Here is a 17,554-nt window from a genome sequence, read left to right as displayed (position 1 = left end):
AATTGCTTCGACTTCCCTTTATTTTACCCTTATTGAACTTAAGTGTCTCATCTGGTTGTTTGTTTGACATGTGGAAATCATTTCAAATCTTGGTAGTGGTTTGTCTGTGATGCTGTAAAATTTAGAGGCTGTCAAGATTTGAGATAAAGTTCATGGAAAGCATTATGCTTTCTGGTGACCCTTGTAAGTGTTTTCCCTGGAGTGGTCATTTGGACTTGGACCACATTCCCTCTTGCAATTTTTTAAAATATTCTTTTTTTCCGTCTTCTTGTATTGTGGTGTGACCTTGAATCTGTGGGCTGAGGTAAACGGAGAGAATAGCAGTTAGCGTGCATTTTTAGGACTTTTAGGATTTACATCTGTATTTGTCTTGCGTGTGTCCTGCCTGACCACCTCCAGAGTTTGTAAACTCATGGTTTTCTAAACTATTATAGGAGATGGAGTGATGTCTATTTTTAAAACGCTAGTGTGAAATGTAGGATTTGCTCAGAGTAATGAATTGATCTTCAAATTCGAGCTTCATTGAGAAAGGATTAGCTCCTCCATGAGGCTAAAACCTCGGTTTTGGTTGAATTTCAACATTTTATCTATTTGGTTTTATTTCTCATTTGTGCTTTAAGTACACACGTCTCCATTTCGTGGCTAAGACAAGGTTTTCATTGAGGGAAACACTGAGGTTTGCCTGGGGAGGACAGTGGAGGGATGTGGGTTCAATGCCCCAGACCTTGCAGTGTGAAAATAGCTCAGCCTTCTAGCTTGTGGTCTGGGTGTAGAATAACTTCAGCAATCATCATAAAAGGTTGCATGTATGAGGAGAAAATGCAATATGTATTTTGACATCTGCAGGTCAGAATCAAATGAAATGGGTGGAAAGAAAACAGTATTAAAAACCCCAGTGACATCACTAACATCAAAGTCCCCCCATAGACACATTTATATTTTAATTGCGTGTGTGTGTGTGTGTGTGTGTGTCCCGTGTTTAATTTAAGCCTAACTTAGTAGGTGGTCCTATGCTAATAAAAGCTTTGGTAAAAGCAATTTTACTCCTAGGATGTGTGGTCAATGTGATTTTCAAAACTAAACGCTGTATTTCTCCCACCAGAGATCTGCAGGAATCAGTCAGCTCCACTCAGTCTGCTCTTTAATTTTGCGCTCCAAGTGACAGGCAAATAAAAAGAATGCCGTCATTGCTTCAGATGTTTGTTCGTAAGTTTGATTACAGGAATGAGAATATAATGGATCGACTGCAAAGAGAGGATAGTTTTAGTTTTATCCTTAGCTACTTATTAGTGGTCAAAGTGGGGCAGATGTTTTCAATAATACAACATAAATGCCAAGCCATAAGGAGGGCTTTTGCCAGGAATCTGTGGGGAAAGTGACTTTTCTTTGCTCCCACTATCGGAGGGATTATGTCTACGGTTTAGCTGACAATTAAGGTGCTCTACGCTATTAAATTACATTTTTTCCCCCACCTATAGATGTATTATTATGAAGTCTCATGTCATGCATTTTTCATGAAGATAGATGACAAAGTTGTCTGTGTGATCTTCAGGTAAAGCACACAGTCAGCAATCTTGTAGGAAAGTTTTGAAACAGATTCCTGGAAAACGTTTTACATGCTAAAAGTTCCTCTCCAAATCTCAAAATTGTGAAACCTGAACTGAAAAAAGGTTATTCTGAATCCTGTAAATGTGAAGTGTAATTACAGGATGTAATTGTATTATCTTATCAAGTAATGCAACGATGAAAAAAGATGAGATTTTTCTAATTACAAATTCATTATTTTTCTACAATTCATATTATAATAATGTTTTATTGTTAGATTGTGACAGTAAATAATTCAGTTATAAGTAAAAAAAAATGAAGAAGTGTTCATGTAACAATTAGTTGTTAAGAAATGTCAATTAAGTTATTTGTTTCCATCTCCTAAAAAAATGAAATGAAGCGCTCAACTCACATTGAAACTGCAGCTTCTTAAATGTGAGGATTTGCAGAGATTTTCTGTGTTTTATATTATTTTAGTTGTTATATCTTAGGGTTTTGGTTAGACAAAATATTACAGTTTGTGGACATAGACATTTTATGAGTGTGAGATGGGCAATTTTCATATTGTTTTATGATTGTTTTACAGATTAATTGAAAAAAAGATCAATCAATGATGAAATTAATAATTGTTTCACACTCACACCCCTAATTAATGCAGGTCAAAAGCAAACGTGTGACACAAAGAAGAAAATAAGCTATTGAACTAAGCTATAAGCACTTTTGTTTTGAATAAATAGGCTACTAAGAACACAAGAATGTAGCCAGTGTTGTGTTTGAACCGAATTCCACACAACATAACCCAATATGATCAACAATGAAGCAGTTATGAAAATCTGCTGCAGCTAACAAGCAAAACTTAATGAACACACTTGATTCAGTGGAGAACTTGTTATCAGCATTCCATGATTGCAAGTCTTAATTACATAACAACGGATTGTTCTCTGGGTGACCCATGTTTTCCTTAGAAGGCTGCTCTACGATGCTGACTTACATACAGTGTAAAGTTCACATACTTGGCCTAATTTTTCAGAATCCAGAACAGAATCCTTGAAAACATACAGCACTATTTCTCTCTTAAATGCATATGGCCTTGTAATGCAGCAGTTCTTTGAGAACGGCACTCTGTGGCTTCTATTTTTAAAAGTCAGCACTGCTTTTGTCTCCGCAGATGGTTACTGCTCACCAGAGTGGGACGGCATTGTTTGTTGGCCTGAAGGGCCCCCAGGAAAGCTTGTATCCACCTCCTGTCCAGAGTACATCCATGACTTCAACCATAAAGGTAAGACTAGCCCTGGATACAGTCAGCATTTGAAATCCTGAAGCTCACTTTCTGCTGGTGAAAAAGCACTAGGCCTTGGGTGCTGCTGTATACTGTAAAATCATAACTTGGGCTCTTTTGCAATTTCTGCAATTATGCAGGTTCAATTAAGAAGCAAGCTCAGGTTGCGTAATTGATTGTGTTGGAAAACAACTAGCTGTAATTAAAGGTAGTCTTTTCTGTTTGATGTCTAGGACTAGCATACCGTCGGTGTGACAACAACGGAACGTGGGAACTGGCCACAACCAACAAGACATGGGCCAATTATAACGAATGTACAAAATTCCTCTACCATTACAACCACAGCCATGAAAAGGTGGGATTTGCCTCATTTGCCTCCTATTTACATGTTCATTGTCACAGATACAGTGTCTTCCTCCACTAGGTTTGTAAATGCATAGAGTCAATTGTCAGGCTATAATGATTGCAGCCATTTAGGCAAAGGTTAAACCTATTTAACCCTTCAATTGCAACTCCTTTTGAAATGTGAAACACACTGTTGACATGCCTTTTTAGTAATATACAGTGCAAATGTAAATATAATCATATTAAATTATATTTCGAGGTAATGTTGGGGAGAGAATGACAGGATGGCAATGTGGTGTCTTTGTGATAAGATGAGGCTGCCATTAACTAAATGTCTGGTCAAAAAAAAATTAAAGGCAGTGTCACATTAGTCTTAATTGCTAATTGCAAACTTTCTAGAAACTATCCTATTCGGAGAAATCTAAGAACTCAGCAATCATCCTTTCTTATGTTGCACCGGAATTGCCCTACGCGTACAAGAAAGATTTGTTGAATTGAATTGAATTGACTTAGCTTAGGCGCCTTTATAGCAAGAGAGGGATACAAAGAAATTTAGACCCAACGACACCATGTACGTCCTGATGTCATGTTGCTTTAATTATATATTCAAACTACAAAAAGTGTCTCCCTACTATTTGAGGTCGTATTCTGTCAAACACCTTTAAATATTTTTTTTTCTCTTTCTTTACACATTTAAATCTTGTAAATGTGTTCAATTAATAAGCACTACATTGTCAAAATTATACGGACAATGAATGCGGAGCTGAACATAACAACCATATGTGACTGATTTTAAAACCCGGCTGAATGAGAGCAGGAAGAATGGGAGACAGATGATTGGTGATAAGACCTGGCTCACAGTTGGCGGCCAACTCATTCCAGCTGTCCTCAAGGTGTTTGATGGGGGTGAGGTCAGCGCTCTGTGCAGGCCAATCCAGAACTTTTCGGTCAAACTCAGATAGTCATTTCTTTATGGACCTTGCTTTGACCCCATTATCACATTAAAACATACTGTGGCCATAAAGATGGAAGTGCACTGTCATTGGAATATCATTATACGCTGCAGCATTTTGAGTACCCTTCAGAACCAAAGTGATTTAATTGTATTTCATTTTGGTTGTTATGATGTAAAAATGATGAAAAAAACAGTTTTTGCATAATTACAGTAGTAGAGCTAATACGGGGATGATCCTTGTATGATCCCTATCCCTAAAGTAGCCATTGTTCCCTTGTTGTGTATTTGTAACATTTTGTAATACAATGGCTGTACATTTCACACAAGCAGTCATTTGCTAAACAAACAACTTCAACACACCAGAATAATAGTGTCTAACCATTCTCCCAGGTTCTTGACACTCCTTACAGTTTCAATATCTCTAACTTTAACATAACTCTTGTGTTTAAAAAAAGAATCTTAAGCCACAAACGTTGAATACAACCTAAACATTATAATTGAGCTTCCATGACATAAAATCCAAACACAACCAGCGTGTAAGAGTCAAAACTCGGATCATAAAAACCATAAGCACTGACATCACTATCACATCACAGCGCATGTTGAGAAAATAGTTTTGTAAACCAAGCACAGCAACCTTTTACTGCTGTCATCCCCATGTGACTGACAAAGATGTGACCATGATTGCAGTTGTTCCTATTGTTTCTTTCTCAATCCCTGCATAAGTGTTGGATGTTAGAGCATAAAAAAGGCAGTGAATACTGGGTATTGTATAAGGATGGAAAACAGCTACAACATGGATATAAATGGAATAATAGCTATTCTCACTCATTGTTGTGTGTATCTGCAAGTTTTTCTTATATAAATAAAATGGCATTATGCGCCATAATGATGCTGACGTGATGTTTTAAGGAATTTCTATGGTACATTTTTTTGAATATAAAAGACTATGGTCTTAAAGCATTTTAATAACCACATATAAAACACTCTATTGCCTTTAAATGAATGAGATGTTTTAGTATATTAGAAGTTTGTGTTAAAAGGCTATGCAGTTTGTAGATTTTGCGCTTTTCCCTTAGGAAAGAAAATAGAGCAATCAGTCAGCAAAAAACAGCGATTTAATTTTTACACTTCAAACATTAGATGTCACACATACAGTACATTTTCCTCTCCCCTGCTTGAATGTGGTGTAGAGGATGTGGGCAAAACCTCATCGTGGTGCCCTTCAGTTTCTTTCTGACTTCAGATGCTTATGTTGACGGGCTCCCGAGGGAGCAGCAACAGATAATTACAAATACATATGCACAAATGAAAGCCCCACATAACACAACTGCCAGACCACCACCACAACTTAGAAACCCATTTTTCTTTTGGCACACAATCCTGATGCTAAATGATAACAGCATTAGAGTTTCTGCTTACATCACTGGGGGCTTTTGGCCCCTTCAGCATGTTGACGCACAGTAGGTCTGGCTATGGCTCTCCTTACAGTGTCCTCTGGCTGCCAGATCACTGCTGGAAGATCAAACTGCCCCACCCAGCCTTTCTCAGCTCCGCCAACCATGTCAAATGCTGTTTCCATCAGTAACTTCTGGGTGCTTGAGACATTTCTGTCACCAGGTGGCAATGCATTTCTAAACACACTGAAGTTAACAAATTTTGAAGTTAAGTTTTTTGGGGGGGAACCTGGTAATACAGTGTGAATGTTGTGAAAACATGCTCTTTGTAATAAAATCACTTGCCTTAAGTAATGTTGTCACTTAAAATTGAACTTGAGTTAATGTTACTAAGCTCTAAGAAAAACCCAGATGCTTAAGTGTAGCAAACCAGATCTCGTAACATCTATCAAAAAATTATGTTATTGTGTGTTTTTCAACTATTTGGTGTTCACAGCTATCCTGTTATATAATATCTCTAGCCATGTATTCACATAAATATGGAAACCTGTGATCTATAACCAATAGTTATTGTTTTACTGTTAACAAACCATTAAATGAAGATGTATAATGTTTACTAATATTTAGCAATGCTATACATTATTTTATTTCATTATTAGTTTAGTGTATTGTAAAATAGTTAGTGTATACATAGGTAGTTAACATTATGTAAATGTTAATCATTGTTTTGTAATGTATGAGTATTATTTGGATGGCTACACATGCAGTTGCAAGTAATGCTTATAATAATTAGTTTATGACTAATAAGTGGTTAATAAAGCATCAAGTAACATGATTTTGCTCTAATTAATTTTTTTGGGTGATCTATAAATGATGATTATTTGATTACTTTTGGACTGATAATAACTAGCTAATAATGTGTATAGACCCTTTACAAAGTATTTGTTAACCATTAACAAGGTATTATATTCTTCAGTTGCAGCTTTATAAAAGCCATCCAAATAATGGTTAGAGACAAAAATGATTTCATTAATTATTTTACAAATAATTTGTTAATACACAATAAATACTTAATATAAAATATAAATTAGTATCTGTGCCACAATAAATGGTAAAACATATATAAACATAAATAATAGCATTACTAATTATTAGTAAACATGATTTATTGTCATTTAATTGTTTGTAAAAAGTCAAATAACTCGATTTGCCATGTATTACTGATGGATATAATCGTGTCATTGTTTTTTGTATAAATCTCAGCAATTTGTGATTCATTTATGTACAAGAATACGAACCAAGTTATCTTTACCATGACTATTTTTTGATATTTGGTTTTTGTAGTTGACACATTCTGTAGTCCCCCTGTCCTGCTTACTGATGCTATTGGTGCTATTATTTTTCTAGTTTGTTTTACACTAAAATGCAGAAATCTAACTGAAATGGGCAGTACATCTAGCAATCCAGTAAATGAAGGATGCTCTTCTCCATTTTAGCCTTTATGCATTTTGATGCCCTTTGGATTATCTAACAGATTACACTCTTCCTACAGGACGTCTTTCACCGTCTCTATCTCATCTACACAGTCGGGTATTCCATCTCTCTGGGATCACTCATGGTGGCCGTGGTCATCTTGGGATATTTCCGGTGAGTCGATGCTGTTCGTCCAGTCAATCTTCTCAACTACTGATGTTCCCAAAAGAGGGATTTAGACAGAGGGATAGAAATTTAGGTTAGAAGAGATCAAAACTGAGTGTTGGCATGATGCCACAATAAAGATCAATTTCATACTATGTAATCAGTGGCAAACATACTGTACAGTGTAGCAGAAAGCATTTTAATTTCATGATGGCTCAATGGCTTTATCATGAAATCATGCAAGCATGCAATGCAAGATATTCTGTGTCACGGCAACAACATGAAGCATGCAAACTGAATCAAACTTTACCTTTGACTTTTATTTTGACTTTTAACAGATTATGATATGTCTACCTTTGAGGAGGAGTGTGCCTCCAGGCTGGCAGTATTGCATGCTCCATTATCTGACATTTAGGTTCTTTGTTATTTTCATGCTGATTTCAGGTTTAGATCATAGACTGTACTTTATATGAAGATGACAAACAACCAAAGCTTGGAGATTGATTTTGGTATTCTACAAAGCTAACAAAGATTACAGTTCTTAAATCACAAAGTGTGTGCTTCTTTCCCCTTACCCCATGAAACATATAAAGATAATAAAAGAAGTTGATAAAAGATCTGAAGAATTGTAAAAGTTATTGTATTTGAACAGCTTTGCTCCTCACTGTAGGACTGTAAGAGATAAAAAGGATTAACCACAGATGCTGTATTAATATCACCATAACCTTACCTCCCTTGCCTTAGTGGCAACCATGCTGCACTGAAGAAAAACACTAAACAAGGTTGAATTCTTTTTTGTACGGCAACAGCTTTTTTTCCACAGCCAATTAATGCAGCGCACATTTGTCATTATTTGCTTATTTTTTTGGCATGGATAGTATCAGGAATCGATGTGAAGGTTGTGTTTACCAATGTTCCCAACAGTGTGACCAAACAGGCCGGCAGTCAGGCAGGTTTAGGAACGCTCCCAACTGGCAGCAGGAAATCTATGGACCAAATGAGTTTAATAAGTTATCCCAGGGGCCCATCTGACATTCTGGCTCTGCACTCCGGAGCACTCCATCCATGTCTTCCCTTCAACATGGCAGCTTTTAGACAGGAGAGCTTGTAAATGTTTTCCAGGGAGAGAAAAGGGATATTTCACATTAGCAGTTGTGTTCAGAATGTTTCACCAGGGACACGTACGCTAGATTAGTTTTCCACTTACTGTAAATCAATAGATCTCTTTGGGTAGCTTGTCAAATATTCAGCTTATTAATGAGGCTCTGGAAGAAACATTGTTAATAATAGATAGCGGTAGCATCATTTCAAGTAATCAGATTGTTTTTACTTTGGACTTCAGAATATTGTGGTTCAAGTTGGCTCTTGGAAATAAAAATAAAAATAAAAAATAATGAACATTCAGTTAAATTCTCATTGGCAATTAGTATTTGACTTTGTAATGTTACGGCTATTGATCCAGCAACCTTATTTTAATACTGGAGCATCACCTCAAAGGCTGACTTTACAGTAAATGCTCAGACAGGATGTTTTGTATGAAACTTTTGACAGATAAACTTGTGCTTGTCTGAAAGTAAATTTGCATGCTTTTCTCCACACATGCTTGCAATTTTGTTTTTACAGCTCACTTTGAGCCAAGCAATTCAATATTTGTGCTTTTCAAGCCCTTAAATCTCAAGAATGTGTTATAGTCAGCGTAGAATTCAGCTGGCTCTAATTCTAATGAGTTCTAATGAGTTTTATTTGTGTGTGTGTGTGTGTGTGTATGTGTCTGTTTGTGTGAGAAAGTACTTACACACACTTAAATGAAGGATTGCGAGACCACACACACACACACACACACACACACACACACACACACACACACACACACCACACTTATGTAAATGGACACAATTTTCGACAGATATATCTTTTGACCATGCCGCTCTGTTTGTTTTCTCCATAGACGATTGCACTGCACCAGGAACTACATCCACATGCACCTATTTGTGTCCTACATGCTAAGAGCTATCAGTATTTTTGTCAAAGATGTTGTGCTCTACTCTGGATCGGCCTTAGAGAACATGGAAAGAGCCACAGTGGAAGACCTCAAGTCCATCACTGAGGCTCCGCCAGCCAACAAAACACAGTTTGTAAGTACACCAACTTACTGTAACACACAAATTTGTCTTGAAAATGATTAACTTGCTTTAACAAGTAATAGTATTTATGGTAGGATTCTGATATAGGCTACAGTATAATAACCAATATAACCATAAAAGATGTTCTGTTTTTTTTTCTAAACAATGCCACAACATCCTTGTTTGATTGTCTTTCATGTGCAGATAAGTTGTCTTGTATGTACTGTAGATGGGTGTTTTGCTTCCAAAGACAAAGTGACATTTTGCAAAGTCTTTCCTGCTTTTCCAGTGCTGGAGCATATAAACTGCACTGTTTGTAACCATGCCAAGCTTTTACTAGGCCAGTACTTGGCTTTCCCGTTCAGAGTCAAGTTTAAAAAAGGGGTAAAGACTGGGTACTTTTCATGCATGCTTTAATATGCAAACAAACAATTTGCGCAATAAATTTAATGGACACATACCCTGTGGCTCTCCAAATTGAGTTATACTGGATTAAAACTGCTTCATTAAAATAGGTGGCATACTCCTTGACACAATGACGGACACAGATGTTTTGGGCTAAATCCTAAAAGTACTGTACATATGTCAATACAAATGTGAAGTGTAAATGTAAATCTACATCAAAATTACCAGGTAAGAGCTGGCTTTTTCAAAGATTTTAATCAGTGTTTGGTGCTAAGATTAGGTTTTCATTATTTACTTCTCAATTGCACATTTCATTTAATGTGCTGACTTCGACTGCATACTCCTAATTATTTGATCAACCTTCCTACGCATCTGTCTTTTAGGTTGCGGTTTATTATAGCTGGTCCACAGCACAGGGTTTGCAACAAAGCTTCACTGGCAAGATCTCAATAATCAGTAGCTTTATAAATCACAGACCTGTGTCTCCCCATGGCAAAAAAGCCCTGCTGTGGCCCAGCAGAGCTTGTTAGAATTCAGCTGATGAGAAAAGATAGAGATGACAATTATAAGACTGGTAATCAGTACAGAGGAATTGGCTTCTAATAATCTTGACGTGACAATACAATAGCAACCACTGAAGCTGGACAACAGTCTGGAGGTTGACTTTAACTGGAGCTGAATTGATCGCTGACTAGATCAGCATGTGCTCCTGTGACGTGTGTACGTCACAGTGTGTCATTTGTTTTGGTGGGGGGGGTTTCCTTATTCGAATCCAGGTGCTAAGGGCAGAGGGATTGTGGATATAGGACTATATACACATTTACATGACTTAACCTCTGTTCAAACCGAAATAATCTTTAATGAGGTCAAAATGCCACTTGTAATCTGTATAAAAGGCAGAGTTCCAGGATATCAAACCTGGGCATTAATTAATTAATTAATTATCAATTAATGTATTTATGTGTTGTTGTTTGTTTAATGACTTGTATGATGTGTCCCCCAATTTTCATTGATCTTCATAGTATATCAGCTTGTTTCAAGGGAAATTTAAATGGTCCAAAAAACTTTCACACACAAAGAGCTGCAGCTCTGTTTTTCAATAACATCTGCCCTAATTACTGAGTTCACTTGGCCTATACATGGTGGTTATATCTATTGTCTTACCCTTATTACATATTTATAATGTTGAAGGTTGACACATTCATATCATATCACTTATGACAGAAAGCATCCAATTGTTATTATAATTTTTCTTTTCTTTTTCTTTTCTTTTTAAACGCACTAACTGACAGCTGGAAATAATTGTGTCCATGTGTTACACCAAGAAAACTCCCATGGTTTCAACAACTGCATATTGTGGATTTAAAAACCGAAAAAGTTCTATTACTTTCAATTTCAGTAATTATACTTTCAAACAAAAAGCTTAGAATAAATCTTGGCCTTACACAAGTGTAGATAATGAGTCAATATGTCTAGGATCAAGACACTATCAGAGAGAAATACCCAAATGTGAATAACAAAGGCGCCAATGCCGTTTAATGTGTAAATCTTTGGGTGTGTATGCTGATGGCTGATGGCTGATGGCTGACTGTCAAGTGAGCCAAGATAAATGTTTTATCTCAAAGCAAATGCATTATGTCCATTCACTATATGTTCTGGCTTCATTTGTGGACTATATGCAATAAAAGCACTTTTATTAAAGATATTCACAGTTTTTTTCTTTCTTTAAAATAAATAGGCTGTATCAGCCCCCTCAAATGTTGTAATTGTTTATTTTTAAAAATTGGAATTTAACTTACTTGCTACATGACTTAATAAAAAAGAACATTTTTAAATTACATTCTTTAAATGCATTTTTCCATATACAAGCACATGCAAGTCAGTACAATAAAAGCTAGTCCTTACACTGGCTTTGTTTACGCACAGCAAAAAAATGCTTCTTTATAATTCTGATTATGGAAATACTTAATTTCCCTAATTTATACATGTTGCAGCCCTGGCTGAAATCTGGCTCCTTTTAAAGTGCCAGAGTCTCTCTGTTGGTCACACTTGAGACCATTTCACACATGTACTGCAACCCTGAACTTATCCAGACATTACCTGGAGGCGCTGTATGTGAGAATGCAAATGTCCAGCAAAAGTTGGACCGGACATTAAATGGTCTTTACCCTGCCATCTCCCGAGTACAAAGTCTTTCCTCCCTGAAATATGATTGCTCCCCCCCTTTCAAATCAATTTTTTTCCAATCAAAGTGATTTTTTCTCTCATTCAGTCATGACTTTGTGCCGACTGTCTCTAGCAAACATAACGTTCAGTATCAGAACTGAGGTTTTCAGTGGGGAAGAAGTGGAGTGCTGTAACATGAATTAATACATCACTACAAGCAGCAGCACTCCAAAGTTTGTAGATCCTGTTTTGTCATCCCCTTCAATCTGAAGTTTTGGTCTTTTTTCCTCTTCCTCTCAATAGTATTTTGAAAAATAAATTATTTAACACGCAGGAAGCCAGTACAAAGTAATATATGTAATCTTCTTTCATGTTATGTTTCTAGCAGCAGCACCTGCAGCTGCAGCTGTCTGCAGACTGTATTATATTTAAAAAAGTATTAAGAAAGTGTAACTTTTTGTCAGTGTGAGTAGTAATTTAATCTGTTCTCATTGCATGTTGTTTGTGAATAGATCGGCTGCAAGGTGGTTGTGACCTTGTTCTTGTACTTTCTGGCGACCAACTACTACTGGATCCTTGTTGAGGGTCTGTACCTCCACAGCCTCATCTTCATGACCTTCTTCTCAGACAGAAAGTATTTATGGGGATTTACTCTGATTGGATGGGGTGAGTTCTGCTTCATTTACATTTTACGTGCACAAACTGTGATTGCAATATAATTAGTGGGCTTGGCATGCAAATTAAATTAAATATGTGAAGTTTCTTTTTTTTTTTGATGGTCTAATTAGTCATTTTCAAAACAAAAACCAAGGGGGGCCGCTGTCAAATCCCAGAGATCCTGATATTGTATTAATAGGTAGGTAAGGACAATAAAACCGCATGAATATGGGCTTTACAGTTCCTGCATTGTACACACTGTGCGTATAAGTTACATAAGCACAGCGCATACAATGTGGATGCTGTGCTACCCAGGTTCGGCCCATATGTGTAACCTTCTTATGGAACCTTTTTCATTTTCTTATACTGATGCCAATTTTATCACCACATTTGAATGTGTTATTCTGGTTTTTTTTCAGGAGTACCAGCTATGGTTGTGACAGTTTGGGCAACTATGAGAGCCACGTTTGCAGACACAGAGTAAGTGATTTGCATAAATAAAATACACATTAGTCTTGGTGAACTTGAATATAGATAAAGTACATTTAGCGTCAGTATATTTATTTGCTGACCAGATGTTGTATCTTTTTTTTGTTGTCTCCTTCATCAAATATACAGTACATATCCAAACTAGGCTACAGCAGCATTTCAAACAGACTGAATTTTCAAGGTAACAAGTCGAAAAAATATCAGACCAAATATGCCACAACCTTCTTTAGTAAAAGGCTTGAGGACAGGTATGAAAGTCAAGAAGAATTAAAGTGGATTCACCATCAGAGAAAACTGCCTCTTACCAACTAGGCTGGCCTTCAACTCCATCTTACTGGCCCTATTTGTAGTCACAGTCAAACATTGAGGACTCTGGAGCTGAGAGCTTATGGCTAAGCTGCTATCCAATAGCTGTCCAGTGAAACTAAACCACATATTCCACTTCTCAGTCAGCAGGAGAGCAGCTTCAAGAATGATAGTAACTACAGCTCGGGAATGTACATGCAGCAGTTAGAAGTAATGGTAGGCATTCTGCCCAAAAATCAAATATATAACATATATAATATATTTAACGTAAATGCCACACTGGTTAATACGGACCCACTATCAATGCTTTTTGTCAACAAATCTATGAATTTTGCCCCTAACGTCCACTTAAATATGGAGAGAGAAAAAACAGTGAAGATAACCTCAGTGTCATAATTGGTAGCTAAAGCCCTAGTTAATGAAACGTGACGGTGTGGCCAAGTGAACTGTTTTGATACCAACTAAAAAAAAGGCACAGTATTTGGATTTCAATGCCTTGGCTCAAACTAAACAAGTATTTTCAGAACTGTGAAGATGTTAAGCCAAGGAGTAATGGATCAATTCAGTAGGTTGGAAATATATCTCTCTATCTTATAATTCATATCTCAATGGTTTTGTTACCTGTCAGTTCAACATGAGAGAGTCTTGTCTAAATCTCTATCTTTATCTTAAAAGATTTTGTGAAATGGTGTTAGGGATACACCCTAGGGATCCTGGATCATCACACCTTGCAGTTTGATCCCTACTTATCCCTTGCTGATCCCTGCTATGTTGTTGTTTATCTTTTGCAGGTGTTGGGACTTAAGTGCGGGCAATTTGAAATGGATATATCAAGTGCCTATCCTCGCAGCTATAGTGGTGAGTACATGCTCACTGCTTTCACTTTCCCCCTGCTGAGTAAGAGTGTTTCACTGCACCTGTGGCATTACAGTTTTTGGAGAACAGCTTATTATGTTGGCAATTACATTTCTTGATTCCATGTTTCTATTTTGTCTTCAGGTTAATTTTATGTTATTTCTGAACATCATCAGAGTCTTGGCAACTAAACTACGAGAAACAAATGCTGGAAGGTGTGACACAAGACAACAGTACAGGTACTGAGTTACTAGCATTTAGCAAAGTTCTTATCTATATAATTAATTTCTGAACCTCACAAGACCATCTGCTCTTATTGATCTATTCCTCAGTGGTCTTCAAATCAACTGGTTTTAGAAGTCCCAAAGTCAAGATATGAACAGTGGGGTGATCAGGCTTTTGCAATTGCTGCCCAGGGACTCTAGAACAAGTTACCCAACAGACAACAGTTTTGTTGTCATTACTTAAAATTCCTCGTGGTGGCAACAGAAACTATACACTATAGATTTAATAGATTGTTTAGTCTCTAACATTTTGAAAAAATTGTGAAAAATGCTCATCACCATATCCAAGATAACTTTTTCGAGTAGCTATTTCCCTCCAACTAACAGACGGAAACTAAGATGTTCATTTTAGAATGATTAGAAAAACACTTTTAAGAATCTGGAAACAGACCATGTTTTACAGTTTTTACTTAAACCTTCTTTTGAATGACTACAAAGTATTGTTTTCAGTCACTGCTTTAGCTCTATAATGTGCAGACAGTATAGGAAACTAGTATTTGTTAATTTATGAATATTATGGTTTCCATTACAGAAAACTGTTGAAGTCCACATTGGTGCTGATGCCACTCTTTGGTGTTCACTACATCATATTCCATGCCATGCCGTATACAGAGGTGTCTGGAGTTCCATGGCTGATACAGATGCACTATGAGATGCTGTTCAACTCTTTCCAGGTAAAGCTGCTGTGGTACAAATGTCAGAAATGCTAATTACTCTCTAAAGGTCCCAATAAATATTAATGTATGCTTTCAATTTGAACAAATCTGATTATATTTCTTGATCAATCAAGTCTTAAAGTGAATGTGTCATTATCACCAAAAAGAAATTTCGGAAAATACTGAAAGAGATCAGTTACATAACGTCCAATAGTTGCTTAGTGTCTGGGTATTTGGTTGTGGTTAGATCATAATTAAGATAAAGAGGAAGGGAGGGGTGGCTGATGATTTAAAATACTAAATATCAAATTATGCAGCTAAAAGTTTATATTAAGTGCACACGTAAAAGACAGCTGGTCTGAATTTGTTCTATATTCTTTTCCAGGGATTCTTAGTTGCAATAATATACTGCTTTTGCAATGGGGAGGTAAGTACTCATTTTTTTTTCTTCATTTTACACCACAAATCCTGCATGGTATTTAAGCTCTTACATGGCTAAATTACTTCTTCACCTCAAAGGTCCAAGCTGAGATTAAAAAGTCCTGGAGCAGGAGGACTCTGGCCCTGGACTTCAAAAGAAAAGCTCGGAGCGGCAGCAACACTTACAGCTATGGGCCTATGGTATCAAACACCAGTGTTACCAATGTCACTGCCAGAGGGCCGCTGGCCCTCCACCTCACCACAAGGCTGGGACCAGTGCCTGTGAACGGACACAGGAACCTCCCCGGGTACGTGAAGAACGGCTCTGTCTCTGAGAACTCTATACCCTCCTCGGGACAGGAGCTTCACATTCCTGATGAGGACCATTCAGCTCATTCACGGCCCTGCGAGAAGGAGAAACCCTCACCTGTGGTGGAGGAGGAGAGGGAGACAGTCATGTGACCTCCAGGCCGCTGTGTTTAGGGATGAAAACTGAAAAACAAAACCAATCATGAAACAATCTCAGGGCCGTCTGAAGGGAACGGCTGCATGCATTAACACTGCCAGTTTTTTTCTCCTGTGAATCAAGCCAGAATATTGCCGACAGATGAGGCTCACGGCAAAAGGGTGTGTCACTTTTGTGAGCTGGGCCACCTTTATTTGAGAAATGATGACCCTCATTGTTGTGGAAAAACACTCTCTCTTTCACCAAACACCTGCCACAGTGAATGTGTAAAAGGATAAAAACAGACTGCCGTTTTTTTGTATTTCTTTTCCACTGCCATAACTGTTACGTTGTTTTCTGTTTGCTTCTTTTTTATGCACCGCTTTTGTGCATAAATCATGGGGTTAGGTACAGTAGTTGCAAGGAACAGCCTTAATTATCTCCTATGTAAAGCCAGGTGGATTCTGAGTGCACTTAGTCACACATGTGTGGGCAATGTAATCAGCAAGTATTTGGATTAAGTCAGCGTGAGTAGACTAATTCTAGGCTCATGTTTAAAAAAAATGTAATGCTACTATTTTGGGGCATCTGTTCATGCTTTCTGGCATGGCATCTCATTTGTTCTACATTGACTTAAATCCACTTCAGTGTAAAAGGGAAGGTACTCAGGTAATTGAAGTCCTCATTTGTTGCACACCAGGTTTTTTATTATACTTTTAAAGTGGTGTTTTAGCATGGTCAGCATTTCTCTGAGGGTGTTGATATGTAATATAAGTCTATGTTAAATATTCTTTTTTCAAAATGTTGTACAGTTTCTGCTTTAGAAAAAAAAACAGTATCCATCTCTCAAATTACTACAGATTTCAAAGAGTTCAAATGAATGTTTCCTTTTCAAATTTTCTCAAAAAATATCCCCTCTCTCTCTCTCTCTCTCTCTCTCTCTCTATCTCTCTTGCACGCACGCACACATACACACACAAATGCTGCCAAAAGTAAGAATATCTTTTGGAGACTGTCTCTTTCTTTGGGTTCAGTGTTAGTTGAGCTTAAGAAGAAATGTATGGAAATCTGACAAAACCTGTATCATATGTTCCCACAGTCAAGTTTATAAAGTATGAGAACCCAGTTAAAAACACAGGGTGCAGGAAATGGTCATATATTCCAGTGGAATGTTAATTAAATGAGGATTCCAAGAAAATCTCATATTCCATTGAAACTCCAAGGGTGACATTTGTGGAAGATATGAAGAAAAACCCAGACATGAACAACACAGTAATTCTTTCAGATGGTTATGCTGCTTTTTGATGTGTATATACAAGTCATAATGTTTACAAAGATCAGAAATACATTCTAATCAAGAGCTAATAGTGTTCATTTGTACGAATATGTTATAATGCTGTTTCAATGTTTTGTTTTTTTCATGTAATTGTGTATGGAATATTTGGTAATGTATATAGTCCAAAATAAAACTGGTGAATATATTTACAGATGACAGAGGGCTTTCAAACTAGCATTTAATGAAGCCTTCCACAACATATTTTAAAGTATCATCTGATATATCAAAGAGAAAATGCTTAAAATCCTGCCAG

General features: G+C 36.9%; 1 protein-coding gene across 1 annotated transcript in view; it reads left to right on the top strand.

Annotated features, from left to right (window-relative positions):
- pth1r (parathyroid hormone 1 receptor) overlaps positions 1 to 16,520 on the top strand; it is a 49,034-nt gene extending 32,514 nt beyond the window's left edge. Inside the window, exons 3-13 of the mRNA XM_032532485.1 lie at positions 2,714 to 2,824; positions 3,058 to 3,179; positions 7,074 to 7,168; positions 9,108 to 9,294; positions 12,366 to 12,519; positions 12,930 to 12,990; positions 14,097 to 14,163; positions 14,305 to 14,399; positions 14,977 to 15,118; positions 15,486 to 15,527; positions 15,620 to 16,520. Of these exons, the coding sequence (XP_032388376.1) occupies positions 2,714 to 2,824; positions 3,058 to 3,179; positions 7,074 to 7,168; positions 9,108 to 9,294; positions 12,366 to 12,519; positions 12,930 to 12,990; positions 14,097 to 14,163; positions 14,305 to 14,399; positions 14,977 to 15,118; positions 15,486 to 15,527; positions 15,620 to 15,982 (1,439 nt within the window). The 3' untranslated portion in view covers positions 15,983 to 16,520. The remainder of the gene's footprint in view (positions 1 to 2,713; positions 2,825 to 3,057; positions 3,180 to 7,073; positions 7,169 to 9,107; positions 9,295 to 12,365; positions 12,520 to 12,929; positions 12,991 to 14,096; positions 14,164 to 14,304; positions 14,400 to 14,976; positions 15,119 to 15,485; positions 15,528 to 15,619) is intronic.
- Positions 16,521 to 17,554: the final 1,034 nt, after the last annotated feature.

This window comes from Etheostoma spectabile, chromosome 12, assembly GCF_008692095.1.
Source record: "Etheostoma spectabile isolate EspeVRDwgs_2016 chromosome 12, UIUC_Espe_1.0, whole genome shotgun sequence".
Lineage (NCBI taxonomy): Eukaryota > Metazoa > Chordata > Actinopteri > Perciformes > Percidae > Etheostoma > Etheostoma spectabile.
This window is presented reverse-complemented; position numbering and strand designations above follow the sequence as displayed.